Consider the following 15,917-nt stretch of genomic DNA (forward strand, 5'->3'; position numbering starts at 1 on the left):
ATGCAAATAGAGGTTTATTACCCATTCTTGTACTCCTAAGAAACATAATTTACTGACCTTTGAGAGACGGGTCAAGTAGGCTTACGGAATAAGAAACAAAGGCATCTCTTTTGGCAACTGCCATGTTCCAGAGCAGTAATTATCCTTCCCTCTCCCCGTGAGCAGCAGGAAATGAAGAGGGGTGCCATTACACTATGACAATTACTGTAATTTTAATTTCTAAAAATTGTCAGGAAAGTTTCCTCTAAAAAAAAAAAAAAGTCTGTTCAGATTTTTGGTGTGGTTTTAGTTTAAAACTCAATTCTCAGCTAAAACAGAACTGTGCTTCCCCTTCTCCCACTCCCTTTGGAGAACCACCCACAAAGTCTACATGGTGAGAAAGCCCACTTTCCTCCTCATTAGTTGAGAAGATAGATGGCTAAGTGTGGTCAGCGAGGATCCAGGAAAGATGGAGGTGGCCCAAAGACACGTTGCAGATGCCATAAGGATGCCGAAACTGGGCTGTCCCTGCTAGGCACTGCCAGGAACGGATCCTTAGGAGCCTTCAGCTTGTCAGCCTAGTCTGCTGCTGGGTTTAATATCACTTGAACTTATTCAGTCATGGGCACAATAACATATTCTTCTTTTTATGGGAGGCAGATGATGTTAGATGCACAATAATTAAAAAGAATTAAAAAGAAGGATTCTTTTCATCTTCTATGTTCAGAGGGATTATTGGCTATTTTGTGGATTTTCTGCAGGCTATCATTTATTATTTTCATATTATGGATAATCTATTCTGTGCTGTTAGAACATTATCATATTTTATTATACCCAACTGTTGCACTGTGGGATGGACTTAGCCCAAGAGGACGGGTCTACTCAGCTGTCCAACCTCTCCTACCAGTTGACCACTGTCCCACTGCTATGGGGGACACTTGAAATATTCCCTCTCCTACAGCGGACTCTCTACCTGGAAGGAAGAACTGCTTTACACCAAGGTACGTCTGTGCAGGGGGACAAGGTGGGATTTGAGGTACGTCTGCCCCATACGTAAGCAGGAACCACAGGCAACCATATCCCCAAATACATCACCGTCTCTGCTGTGTGCTGCAACAGCAGTTCTCATAAATGGAAAGCTGCTTTCCAGTATTCCCCTGTGCACTCCCTTAATGAGACTTCGGAGGTCTCATTTTGGCCACTGGGTGAATATTTAAAATTGCTTTCACAGATTCAAGGGAAAGGGCTTTTTTTTAAAATAGTTGCCGCAACTCACGTTCAACAACGATCATTTAGTGTAGTAAAAATTTGTGTCTTTCAATATATGCAGTAACGCACCTATAGAACTACATCGATTTGGCTACACACAAATACATTCCTACAAACACATATTTGATTAAGAATTTATATAACTTCAAGCTTCAAGGAATTTTGGATCAATGCCTTTATTTTGCTTTTATAAACAAATAAACTCAATTAAACAGTACTTACAGCAAACCACAATGGGCAGGAGAATAATTTTCCCAAAGCTTCACTTTCCAATTTTTACCTGTTATGTGGGTCTAGGGAATCAATTACTCCCTAAAGGGAAATTATTAGAGTTTGTGTTACCAAACATCTTACCTTTCCCACCCACCAATAGAAGAGAATGAATATAGGGACATGCACATAGAAAAACTAGCATTCTTCAAACCTCTTACAATTTGCTGTAATAAATTCAAGTATATATAAAATAAAACAAAGCCCTGCAGGCAAGCGGTATTTGAATCAAGACTGGATCTGCACCAAGTCAAGAAGTTCACTATGCAGTCTCACAAGACCCATAAATCAGGTCCTCTGAACATATGTAGTATTTTGCATTACTGTATAGGGTGTTAACTTTAATGCCTTAATATATGCACATAGTGGTCAGGTTGCAGTTGCTGTGGGAATTATAATTTTGCATGTCCTGACCAATCTGCAGCTGGTAAAGTAATAATAAGTAAAAAACAAGCACACCACTGCATTCCCTTCAGCAGGTTTTCTACATTCAATTTCTCTCTTTTTGTACTTGAAGGAGGAATAAAAGAAGACGTCTGAAGCTGCAAACGTATAGGAAAGCTGAAACAGATGTGAATTAACTTTCATCCTTTTCAAGCAGTTTGCATGAAACCTCACGTGTCCCCAGCCCAAGCAAATGTCACTGCATGAAAAGTATGTGCTCTTGGGCATGATCAAGCCTATTTCTGAGCCAGAAGCCTCTCCCCAAGGACATACTACAACCCCCTTCTTTTTCATAATGCACTGAAGCCAACCACCAGCATTCACTTGCAAGTGACAGCTACAAGGAGAAACAATCTGCAGCTGATCCAGTTTAACACTATTTCTGCTGATGCTGCCTGACCCACACCAAATTGTTACTGCTACAGTCTCCTAATGGTTGGATTCTTACCTGGTTTAAGGCAAAGGGGTTTGTCTCCGTCCTGTTCTTCCTCCAGCTTCCTTTTACTTCCAAACCCACCATCACTTGCCTCCAAGATTTGAGTACTTTCGTCCAACATCTTGTTTTTTCCCCTATTAAAACTCCGCTCATTTCCAGAGAAGGTTGTTTTTGGAGTCATCAACCATTTTCAATATACCAAAAAGGTTGATTGCATCCAGACTTACTCCAGGTGCAGGGATGCACAACAGCTATGCAATTATTAGCCCTCTTCATCCTATTTGCACTGGTTAATGGCCAGCAGTGTCCCACATTATATGGAACAGCCACAGCCATGCAAACATGTGGTAGTCCAGGCAAGACCAGAGCTGTTCCCACCTCTGCAATCCACTCCACTAACAGCAGTCTAACAAAGTTGGTTAAAAGCACAAGAAGTGATGTAATATAGATGGCATGAAAAGAAATCACAGCTAATTTGCACAAAATAACCCCCCTTATCTCTGAGCTCAACCATCAAAACCAATAAATGACGTCTGGTGCATTTGACCACCATTCAAGAATACGCTATTTGTGACCATGCACCATACCCATGTTCAACACAGATCACCAGCTGGTAGACAAAAATAAGCTGTAACATTTTTATAAATGCATAGCTGAAAAGCAACATCTGTGCACAAGGACTCCAAAGGTGGCGGTGGGAACTCTCAAGAAGGATAAAGGAATAGATCAGCCCTTTGGAACACAAAGCCCTTTTAGTTTCATTGGCACTACCACCTAAACCCAACTAAGTGACAAGAAGGTCTGATGCAGAATTGTAATTGCTTGGAACCTAGCTAATTTTAAAGCTTTGGGCCATTGACTTGCCCTAATGCTAGGGTCTTTGGTGGCATCATTCCACCTTTCTTTACAGACAAGCATTAATGTTACAAAGAACAATTATTTCTTATATACATGTTAAGGAGGATATAAAAACCAGGTGGCACAAGGTAGGGAATGAAGATTCATTAGGAAAGCAGAAAATCTGCTGACTGCCCCTTAAAAGAAAAGACAAGAGTATCAAGAATGTCAGAAATAATCACTGAAACTAGGCATAGAGTTTCATTTTTTGGTGGCATGGTATCAATTGCAAATACCTTAAAGCTTTGTAGTGTGTGGGACTTGAAAGGCCAACCTGATCTCTGCAGCTAACTGATCTCCTGGCTTCAAAACTTTCATTGAAATCTGTGGAGATTTCTTATACACACATATTACATATATAGTATTTTGCATTGCTATTTACATATATAGTATTTTGCATTACTATTTGTGAAAGACTACTCATATGCATATATATACATGTATATACACATATATATCTTTACACTCTTAATCATGTTACATATGTGCACAGGCACACATACATTTAATTATATTTTATATATACATACACATGCATGTACATATGAAACTAAATATAAGCACAAAACTATAATGTATATACTCTGATTACATATAGTATTTATTCAAAGTCCTTAATATGGTTAAAAAGAAAAAAAAAGGCTCTACTTGCATATGTATATAATAGTTAATGGAGACTGCATGATCCCTCTTAAAACTGAGGACAGAGGTTTGATAAAAACTCCTCTCGCTTCCTTCTATGAAATTGTACTTGGAGTGTGATTTCACTTGCCTATGAGCCCAGTTCCCAGGGAAGGGGGTACAGGACTGCTCTTGGATATATTTCAGAGTAGACAAAACTCCCATTAAGAATGGAAAAACAGCCCCATGAGAACAGAAAAGCAGAGAATAGTTAAACAGGTCTTACATACGTCTTTTTTTCCTGGTTCCCGTATCTTCCACCTCCAAAGAGGTTGTACATCTCTCTTTGAAAACCACCTCACTGGCTTCAATGTAGGCAGTGAGGGAGCACCATGCTCTTCAGCATCATTAGTGGGGTTAGAAAACAGCCCTTTTTTTAGCAATGTTCTTACTGTCAAACACAGACACACATGAACTTACCTGTTTGGTACTTCTCTGCCCAGTAGGAAGCAAAGCTTTGGATTTCTCTGCTATTTTCTGTAAAAATGGAAAAAAAAGAGGGAAAATGGCTGAGAAAAGACAGTCCAAATATTTAGGGAAGGAATCATATGAAGCTATTTCTTCTGCTTTTTAAAGAAAAAGACATAGAGAAAGCTCTTATTATTTAGAAAAAGAAAGGGAGTATAACCACATTGAAAAGTTTGGTCTTGCAAGAATTAAAAGTCTTCAAAGCTTCCAGAATGACAAGGTTATCAACTGAAACACACATTTAAGAAATGACAGCTAGGACGTGGATAAGTAGCAATTTACCACTCAGATTGGTTTCCTGACGCAACCGGGCATTCACAAACTGCAGTGGCTAATTTTGGCACTTCTGAATTGATGACGTTTTTTTTTAAAAAAAAAAAACACCAAACCTACATGTATAGTTCAGATGGATTGTACTTGTGAATATAAAAAAAAAAACCATAAAAAAATGTGTGTGTATATGGGGGTGGAGCCCTTTACCTGAATCCTTCCAACTTCTCATTTAAGGGATAAAGATTTCATTTAAAGACCCCACATCTAAGTTTCTGAATAGAACAGAAAATAATTAAAAATACGAGATTGCACTAGAGATAATGCAATGCTATTACATAAAATCCATGCTGTTGAAGTGCATTTTTATGTGCTTTTATTTATTTATTTATTTATTAATAAACCATAGGCAGCAAGTGTTGGGAAATCAATCAGTACAGAGTCTTTCTAATAGCGATACATTGTTAAGTGCATGTAAATTTCATTACACCTATATAATTACAATATATTCTTCCCATGTGTTGCAGACATGGGTCAAGTTCACTGAATTAGTATAAGAAAGCAGCCAGAGTTTGTCCAGGTTGTATTTCAATTAATCCAGGTATATGTTCAAACTTGTTAATGCAGGGAAGAGAAGCAGTTTGAGGATGGTAAATTTAAATCATTACTACAGTGTTTAAAAGCAAAGCAAATCTGCTCATCAGTAGAGCCTCTCCAGGGTAAAGTGGGAAAGCAAGAAGCAAATTAAGGAGCTGGAGTTCAGGTTTTGTTTGTTTTATTAAACAGCTTGATCTTGGTGACAGGTCCAACCCACAAGATGTGTTTGGAAAGCTTCTGACAAAGCCATATAACACAGCAGAGCTATAACATGGGTTAACCTTTCAATTAGCAATGTTGCCCGCACATTTTCTGTAAGCAGAAAAGGTGAAAGGGGCACTGTGCTATCACTTCTCCTTCTCCCCTGACAGTGAAGACACACCGAAATAAATCATGCCTAATCCAGGGGTACTACTGAAGGTCCTACCAGATACACAGCTGGCAAAAGCACACTTTTTTCTTTTCCATTGCTGCTGAATTGTTCTGCAGCCACACGCATGCACATATTCCAATGTAATGATACACTGCTTGACTGATAAAGTAAGAAAAGAGGGAGGAAACTACACGTGAGCAGTTCTGTGGAGATGCTGCATGTTCCTGGGACCCACGCTCGCATTCCCAAACTCACGTGCAGAAGAGTGGAAGCAAGAGAGACCCTCACCTTCTGTACAGCTCCGTATCTCTGGATGGCATCAGACAGCTGGTTCTTCAGCCTGTCCAGCTGAAGTCGTTCTTGCTGTTTTGGAAAAACAGAGGCCTGGTTAGCAGATCTGTAGATATAAATCCAGTAGTAGACTCCACCTGTGACCACAGGAAACAGTCCTGGTGGGAGACACCAAGTAAACCAAGTGGGCACAAACAGTATTCTAAAATCTCAATTTCCCTGGGGCTGCCAGGATGCTACAAGGTTTTATTTTAGGAAGGGAGCACAAGATGCTTTGATCTTTCAGGCCAAAGAAATTAAAAAGAATGTCGCCTTGGATATTCAAGATAGCACTCAAGTCATGACTGCTGTGTGGTCTGCTATCTGAGCCGGACACCTTCTGTGGCAGGGATATATAGTGGGACATTTTGCTGTCCTGCTTACTGCATGAAGGGGGTCTCCAATACCAGTTCTTAAAGACTGTGAAACACAAGCAAATGAATACCTTACTGCCATCAACAGAACAGAATGGTTGTAAGATGGTATCCTGCTTCTACTTCCTAAAATCCAGCCTCGGATTATCTGCTGGAGATGATAACCCAAGGGATCCTGCTATCAAAAAGTCCATTATTTGGATGATACCCAATGATGGAGTTCATCACCTCATTTGATGGTAATGGGTGATTTACTGGACTTGAGAGGTCCATCGGCCACACCAACCTTCCTTCTGCCTGGCCTAGGACCTGATTGTAAGAAACCAACTTAGCTCCATGTTTTTTCAAAACATATACCCAAATGTCACTGCCCTTCTCTTTGGAGCTTCCCCCAGCAAGATACCGATCTATGTTTTAAACAAAAGTGACGTAACTATCCAACATGCTGCAAAATCGCAGCTCTTAGATGGAGTGACCAAACCCAAACTGTGTCAGGCAATGAAAATTCTTCTGGAACTATTCTACCTCCTGGATCTCAGATGTCAGGTGTGCAGGAACTCACATGTCCAGGTTTTACAGAGGGGAATGAACTGCAAGGAAGTGAGGCATCACCTTAAAAAACAAGTAGCAAACAAAACCCAATCTACACTGAAGCTCCTAAGTAGAAATATTCACTTTACAGCAATTTCAGCTGTTTCAGACAACTGCTTAAGAAAACAAAAGTAAATTTTATAAAGGATAGGATAAATATCTTTAATTTTTAATGGTAGTATTTTCATACACAGAAGAATATCCCAGTCTTACAGTTCTTCATCCAAAGATTTAAAACGTTTTTTAGAACAGGGCAAGTATTATTCCCATTCTACAGATAAAGGTCTATAAACCTTATATTTGTTACATATGCAAAAGAAGATAAGATTGCCACCCTGGAGAGCTGATCTAATTGTCCAGCACTCATCCTACAAAAACCTGGAATTCCACATAGGTGTGTCTATTTAAGTCATAGAATCATAGAATCATAGTACCGTATAGGTTGGAAAAGACCTTTAAGATCATCGAGTTCAACCATTAACCAAACACTGCCAAATCCACCACTAAACCAAGTCTCTAAGCACCACATCTACATGTCTTTTAAATACCCCCAGGGATGGTGACTCAGCCACTTCCCTGGGCAGCCTGTCCCAGTGCTTGACAACCCTTTCGGTGAAGAAATTTTTCCTAATATCCAATCTAAACTTCCCCAGTCCTTTGAGATTAGTTTGAAAGGAAGCCCTAAAATAGCGATGTGCTATTTTACATCAGTGTCCTGTCTTGTACCACACTGATCCGCTTACATGAGTATCTTTGCTCCTGAAATACTACCAATTTACTCAGTTGGGCATCCTGACTTGAATAGCTTCAGCAGCACTTGGAGCTTCAAGGGAAGCAGGAGAAACCCACTGTACACCTTGTTGGCAGTGCATTACTGGTAGAAAATAAGGAATAAAGAAAAAAAAAAATTTTTGTCCATGTGTGCATGCAAAGCAATACACAGAATAATGGATTGGAAAGGACTGACTATAAAGCTCTAAATTAATGAAAGGCTTTTCAGGCTGTGAGAAATTTTATGGGAGAAAAGTTTGCAGTGCTACCCAGATCCCCAAGAGGGAATTACCACCAGCAGCCAATACCTGCCAGATCTATTTATTCTATATAAGGGATGAGGGCTACAGGCTTTATATCAAAATTTGGAGGTTTAATTATTTAAACTGCACACTGTTAGAAAAGAAGAGTTAAAAAAATAAAATCTGTTAAATTAATTGACCAGGGAGCAGAAAAAGTTATTATGTGATGCCAATAGAGAGAGGCAAGTTTATTTCTCATATTACTGTAATTGTATGTGTATTTCCTTCAGCTCTTAAATATTCTCCCTTTAACTTAGCAATTCTTCTCCCCATGACAGTAAAAGCTATACTCCAGAGAGTCCCCAGTGGACACTACATGGGCTTCAAGGGCAAATAATGACATTCATGTGTGGCACTATAATTGGGATTAAGGTGACCTTGCCTGATTCCCTTGGGGACCCAATTTATGTCACAAAATGGAGCCAGGAGATCAGCACAAAAACGTCCAGATCCCCATATCTCCAAGAAAGCACCTTCTGTTTCATCAAGCTCTGATGTAATTATTCTCAGAGTATGCAAGAAAAAGGAAAAAGCAGTCCTTGTAGTCCATCACTAATCAAAGCAACATGTTAAAAAAGATCAAAGTATTAAGATTGATGCTTGCATAAGGTCAGTGTCTACGTATGGAGAACAGTCATTCCAGGCTTTTCTCCCCGTTCTCTGGAGCAGACCATCACCCATTCATTTTTTTAGGTGGGCTGAACTGTACTTGGTCCTCCACAGGTTACAAAGGTAGCCTGGGGTGATTCAGCTCTTCAATCCTTATCTCATATGCCTGTTGGTAAGTGACACAAATCCAGGCTGTAAAAACCACTTGGACAGAGATGTGTTGTGTGTTTAAGGCAGTGTTTTTTCTAGGTGGAAGGACAGTGAGAACAGAGTTGAAGTGATACAGGACTTTGGAAAATGGCAGGAAGTGAGTGAGGATAAAACACTAATTCAGGTAAATTCCTGACTCGGAAACTATATGGATACTGGAAGCAAGAACGTAACAGAAAACCGCTAGGCAGAATGAAGTAGAAAAGAATTGTCCATATTCTCATTTCAGTTGCTGAATCACCTGTTATGTGGGTGAAACTTCTCCTCAACTGTCACACCAGCTGGAGTTTGCCCACCCCCAGTATGTTTCTGTTCTTCCCCACGATGCATACCACAAGCCAAAGTCAGCAGGAATATATGGGGTATAAAGGTCTTTGTGGAAAGGTCAGAAATGTTCTGTTTATCCATTTGTTGGACTGGGGACCAGGGGATGGGGATCCCTCATACCCCTGTGACAATGATGTTCATGTGAGTTGTACAACAGATGGGGTTGCTGTGGGGTAAATTGTAATTCAAAGTCCTGCTCTGATCTGGCCGCAGCCTGTAATTATCTATCCCCACCGCTGCCGTCGCACTAGCATACAGCACTGAACGAATGTCATATCCAGACATATTCCACTGCTTTGCCCTTTCCAGACACTTCAACGCACTTCCAAACTCATCTGCACTCAGTGCACCCACTGCACAACTGAGTCTTTAACCAGTGCCAAACCCATGTGGAGCCAGATGATTTCTGTAGGACTTTCACCCAAACTGAGTGAGACCCTGAGAGGGGTGGGAGCTAGTCAAGGCTTTGTTGCTGAGTTCTTGATTTCCAATTCCACATGATCCAGTTCTGGGAGAAGAACTGGTTTCTGCAGCTGTTTTCCCATTAGTCATTTATAAATGCAAGCTATGCTTATTGTGTAACAGGAAAGGAAGTTAAAACCAAGACATGTTGCTCAACAGCTTTAAAGCACCCACTACCACTTCTTTTTTCATTATTCCTCCCTCCATAAGACCCAGCACTCTCCCCCAACAGCATCTTGAATGACACGTACCCTGGATGAGCCTCTGACAACCTCAGACAGCTGCTTGATGGCTTTGGTGCTAGTCGTGATGGTTTTATTAGTCTCCTGCTGGGTTGCATGCCTGCAGAAGAGAAGAGATGATGGGAATTGCAATTGAAATTAATTGCATAAAGAGACACTTACAGAAATTTATCAAGCTGCAGAGCAACTGAGACAACACAACACACAGCACATGGAACCACAGTAGGACTAAGCTTGTCCAGGGTCTTGACCAGCAATGACAACCAGAAGGCTGTACGAAATACTAGCGAGGAGCTGCCCAAAATCTTCCTGTGATCAGCACAAAAACAATGGCTGTGGACCTGCAAAGTCAATGGGGGAAGACAAGGTGAAAATAGGGGGGTGAACAGGTAACGAGGCCATCACAGAATGTTGGTATTGCAACTAAAATTGTTGAAAGAAGGGTTGCATAGCAAAAAGAGATCGGACTGGGGAGTTACCTGATAGCTTGCCCAGGAAAATTTTGTACTCAGAAGAGAAATTTGAAGAGACAGAAATTGAGCAGGACAAATTTACTTACCACGATCATCTATCTGCTAATGACATAGTATCTCCAGGAAAGCACTATTAACGCGAAGGTGCAGTGCTGCTTTACGAGCACTGAAACAGGCAGGCAGGGAGCCAAACCAGTCCCCTCTCCAGTCATGGTTGTCCCTTTCCAGTCATGGTTGTCCCTCTCCTCTACACCCCAAATTCCAGTACCTTTATTTCTTGTAAGCACTGGTTGCTGCTGGCTTCGCTGTTTGGGACCACACAAAGTAGAGGGAAGAGACATAAATGCTGCCTAAATGTATTTATTAGCTCAATCCAGTTCTCAAGCTTTATAAGGTCAATGGGGCATTTTCAGCCTCTAAGCTTCCCCAGGGAAGACTTCACATCTTTTTAGTCAGAAAGGGGTGGTTTTCCATCATGCTTCAGTCAAAAAATCTAGAAAGACTCGAGAGAGACCTGGAGAAAGTAATCTTTTTTCTCCTTTAGAGGACACATTTGAGCCATGGTTGTATTGAAAAGACTCATTTGTCAGTGCTCTTTTTACAGGGTGGGTGGGATGTGGAGTGAATAGAAGTGCTTTGATTAAAAAATATTAAGATGACTATTTATGGCCTTTCTGTCCTGAATACCCATGGCCCATCCTGGCTCTTTAGCTCCTTCTTGCTTCTCTATCTACTGATGGAGACCAGCTCTTTCAAGACTTATATCAACTCCTCCAGCACCTCCTTTGAGGAAGAAGGCCAGCCCCCAAACAGTCTTTACCAAATGCAACCTTAACTACAAATAAATTGAGACCTCTCAACAAGCACTCCACTGACTGTCATTTCCATCTAGTCAGGGAAGATGGACATAGGCATCATGAACTGCGATATTCACCCCCATAGCAAAGTTTGGCAGGTTTTTTCCCACTGAATTAAGATCTCTGTGCAGACAGCTCAGGTGGGAAAGCTGTCTAGGATAAAAGGACACTTAATTTTATGCATTGTACCTACCAGGTATGCAAGTGTACCTGAAACGTACCATGAGGATAACATCTCTTAGCTGCAGAACAGTAATTCAGATGTATGTTAAAGGTTGAACAAGCACACAGGAGGCATGGACTCCTTTGGTACCATGCAGGAAAGAGAAATAATCTCATATGAAGACAAGGCTGGATCCAATAACTAGTTATTCTCAGCTCTCCTTAGTTAAATTAAGATACCATTTCTGCATTCATTCATCAAAATGCATTTCATTTATTTATGATCCCAGGACCCACTGCACCGGCTGACTAATTACATCACTTTTAATTTGAGATGGAAGAGGTCATATCTACCACAGACAGGTATTCCACACTGTCATCGCAAGATAGGGAGCTGGGAATTGAATCCTGTCACATCACCTACCTTGAGGAGTACACAGTTAGCCTGATCCCCAATCTTTTAATCAAGTAAATCTTGCCACCAAGTGCATGAATTCCATAAGCAGCAGTTTCAAAACTGAGACTTAGACAACTAATTCCTTATAATGCAATGCAAGATGCTGGAGTTGACGTCCAATCATTTTGCAGACCTCATTAAATTATCTGCCCACAGAACAAGTCAGGGATTTACATACCAGCAACTCCCCATCCCCAAAGTAAAATGGCTTGTTAGGCTCATGCGTCTGATCCTTCCCAATCTCTAAAGTTAAATAAAGTCTCCTTCATTTGCATTCTAATGTAAATTTTATGTTAGAAATCTTATGTAATAAATCCACGCTGCGCACAAACTTTGCACTGAACTGCTGCAAAATAACTGGGACCATGAGTATGAAAAATAAAAGTTCTGCCTTCCACCTCTTAATTCAAAACACACTTTAACCAACATGCTGGTGCTTGATTTTGGCACTTCCCACTATGTTGTCGGCACAATTAACTTCTTATTCTTCAGCTTAGGAATCAGACAGTGATTATATTTAATTTACATTAAATGCTATTAAGATCTTCATTAAAAAAGAGGCCTTAAAACTCCACTCCCTGCAGCATTTTATTATAATATGTAATGGTAACAAGATATGTCACTATTATATTATTATTATTATTATTATTATTATTATTATTATTATTGTTAGCTTTCTTTATATTCCTCTCCCCATGGAAGTGTGGAAGTTAATTAAAGGGGTGTCTTTGATGAATAAAATTTGCTTCTGAAAAAGTCCTCCACACAACAGTAAGTTAAATACTCAGTCTATGGAGATACGGAGTATCTAAAATATAAATGATGTAAAAGACTTATCTGTCTACAGCGCTACTCTGAAAATAAGCACTCTAAGAGTAAAAAAAAAAAAAGGACATCTCTTAGGAAGAATAACATCTCTTGCTGTGCATTTCTGTATGCACAAAGATTGCAAAGACAATGCACTAAATAATACAAGAGGTGCCACACTGCTGCCTAAGAGTTTCCTATGGCTGCTGTTTTCTTTACCCGAGAAGTATGGTCCACCGAATCCATAATCACCAGCGCGCAGCTGCTTACAGTTTGTTCTTTGAACGATCATATCTCTAATTTATTTATCCAGTTTTACAATGAGCATAGCAAAGAGGCAGATGCGATGACGGCTGCTTCCCTTCTCCGCAGGGACAGAATGAAGGAGCTTAACTACTGTTTGTGCCATTTCTTTAAGACACTTGATGAATGACCAAGTCAACAAAAAATAATCAGACCCCAAATGCAACTGCAAAGATCGACAAGGGAAAAAGACTTCTCTCTGCCTCACCATGCCTGCTGCCACTCATAATAATCCCAAAAAGCTTTGTTTTCTAGTTCCAGCAGAAGAAAGGCATTTCCATTTATAATACAGGATATGGTTTATTTTACTTTCATCTGATCCCTAATATAAGAGCAATAGTAAGTTTTTCAGGTACAGATCAAAGATACCTTTACTGTAGTGGCTTAAACATCATTAGATTTACTATCCCCTTTGGCACACTGCAGCTGCATAGCAATGGAGTAGTTTTATGCATTTAAGAGCCGGGCGGTCAGGCAGGTTTGGCTACAGTTAAGCCACGTAGCTCAGCATAACTTAAACCATATACTTGTCTTTTGCACAGCTGCCGTAATGCTTACTGCAGTTTTCTTGTACAAAAAGGGGTGAAAATTATACTATGTGGAGCAGAGTACTGAGCTGCATGATCTGTGGCTTCAGCAGAAATAGGTTGAGTATCTGCGTTTACACATATATTCCATTGCTGTTAGAGACATAAATACGTAAAGGTGCATCAAGTATGCATAAGGAAATTGTTCACACCATAAGACTTCAGCCAACCTCCTCCCTGTCTTAGAGCTGGATTTTGTGAAGGGCTGATATCTGTGGGAGCTGATCAGCGGTAACCCACCAGTTTTGGGTGTCTCCTACACAGCCAGGATGGTCTTACAGCAGAGCTAAGGATATTTCCAGAAATGGATGATCCAGGTTGATGCGTTCAACAGTTGTATTAGCAAATGTTTATCTACAGGATGGAAACTTATGCTGCATTAGACCGCTATAACTTACTGCCTATAGGCAGCCCCACACCTCATCCTCTAGGGCTGCTCTGCTTCTGCATGATGAAAGCAGTGGGCATCTCTCATCCATAACTATTTATTGCAGATGTAAACAAAGCAGAAAGATGAGCTAGGAGGAAAGGTTGTTTCACCAAGCCCTGAAGTATCTTTACCGTTACAGTCAGCAAAGGAAGAAAGGCAAAATCTACTTGTTCTGGGTCCAAACTGCAACTCACAACTCTTTTTTTTCCCTTTCTTCTTTAGGACCTGATTGTGCATGTTGAGGAATCATTTACAACAGAGCAAAATAAGAGCTCTAATTCTGATCTGTCAGCAAACCCCTTTGCATAGGTGTAAATCATCCAGCAGAGTAAAAGTCAGGAGAAAAACAGACTGCTACTTCCAAGTTTCAAGCTGCACAATATTCTATAATAAAAGCATCATAGATTTCCAATTTGCCTGTCACTTGAAAGTATTAGGAGATGTGGTGCTATTTTTCTTTAGGGAGCTTAGGGGATGGTCTGTGGTTGTGTGGGAAGAGAAGGGGAGGTATTTCAAATCCACCCGGCATGGGTGTTGTGTCATCTCTAGAGATGAACATGGCTATAGGCTAGCAGCTACGTTGTTCAGCAGTTCTGGATTAAAACATATGAATTGTAGTCAGATAGCAGTCCTCACAGATTTCCTCACAGAAATGCAAACCTTAGCAAAATTTTCCATGGTATTTTCAATATCTATCAGGCACCTTTTTTTTCCATTGCTTCTTAAAAATAAATAATAAAAAATGAAGAAGCAGTTTTTAGTATAATAAGGAGAATGCTTGCTCCCCTACAGAATTTGATCAGTCTTTGCAAGCAGCTAGTTACTCACTGACTTGCTACCAGAAATTCAGGTTTGTGTTTTTCAACTAAATTATCTCCAGGACAGTATATAAGACCTGCTCTTAACCTCGCAACACCTACAGATTGGTTCAGCATCGCCTCAGACTCCATCTGTCAAGCCATTACTGACAGCTCAGAGAGCACTCAAAACAGGACCCCACGGGAAGCAGCTTAACAATGTCACTGCCATTAGTCACCTCTCAAGTTATTTTTCCTTCTCCCACCCATACTATTCCCAAGTAAGTTTTAATTTGACAAGTTTCACTTTCTTTCCTAATAAAAGAGCCCCTTGGATCCTTTGTAAACGCCTTGCTAACACGGAGCTATATTACACCTCCTTCTCTCTCATTATCCAGTAAGCCTCTTAGCTTATCAGAGACAGAAATTAATTTAATTCACCACAATTTCATTTTGATGAACCCTGGTACCTACTGATCATGATAGTCATTTTTTTTCCCTCCAGGTGCTGATAAACTGCTTATTTCTTTTCAACTATTCTTGCAACTTAGGTTGTACAGAAGTAGACCATCTTCCTGCACCAGATTTCTGCAAAAAGCAAGCAAGTACCTCCCTTTCCAGCCCGAGGACCTCAACTGCCCTCCGTGAGCTCTTAATATTTGCCAGCGTTTCCAGTATTGCCCCAATAATCCTTTTAGCGCCCTAAGATAAATGGCATCAAACCGTGACTATTCTGATTGCTTTGCCTGTGCTTTCTAATTCTGTCGTGCCTTTCACATTTCTGCATTAACAAGTGGACCACGGCTTAAAATCTATCATGAAAAGGTTACCGGGATGTATCCCTGCAGCAATTCTCAGCGGCATAGCCAAAGGTGCCTATAACAATACCAGAAAGCAACTAAGCGACATACAACCTACATATAGTTGTTACCACGCCTTTCTTCCAGTAATTTATTGCAGCTTTTTGCTGAAGCTTGGATCAGAGCCATCCTTCCAGGTTTTTCAGAAGCATTTTGCCCACCTAAGGCTCAGGGTTGCTGCATTTAGGGCTCTGTGGCAGGAGTTAATGGAGCCAGTCAACTTGCAGGGAGAGACAGGGAGAACTACACACTGAGTCCTGCATGTAGTCCACAGACAAAGAA

The 15,917-nt window shown here is 40.5% G+C and overlaps 1 protein-coding gene across 6 annotated transcripts in view; it reads right to left on the bottom strand.

Annotated features, from left to right (window-relative positions):
* TSNARE1 (t-SNARE domain containing 1) overlaps positions 1-15,917 on the bottom strand; it is a 491,728-nt gene that overhangs the window by 259,990 nt on the left and 215,821 nt on the right. For all 6 annotated transcript variants that reach the window (XM_052787740.1, XM_052787739.1, XM_052787738.1 and 3 more), the window contains 3 exons: positions 9,912-10,002; positions 5,973-6,047; positions 4,397-4,453 (listed from right to left, as the gene is read on the bottom strand). In XM_052787740.1, coding sequence (XP_052643700.1) covers positions 4,397-4,453; positions 5,973-6,047; positions 9,912-10,002 — 223 coding nt within the window. The remainder of the gene's footprint in view (positions 1-4,396; positions 4,454-5,972; positions 6,048-9,911; positions 10,003-15,917) is intronic.

This window comes from Harpia harpyja, chromosome 5 (assembly GCF_026419915.1).
Source record: "Harpia harpyja isolate bHarHar1 chromosome 5, bHarHar1 primary haplotype, whole genome shotgun sequence".
Classification (NCBI taxonomy): Eukaryota; Metazoa; Chordata; class Aves; order Accipitriformes; family Accipitridae; genus Harpia; species Harpia harpyja.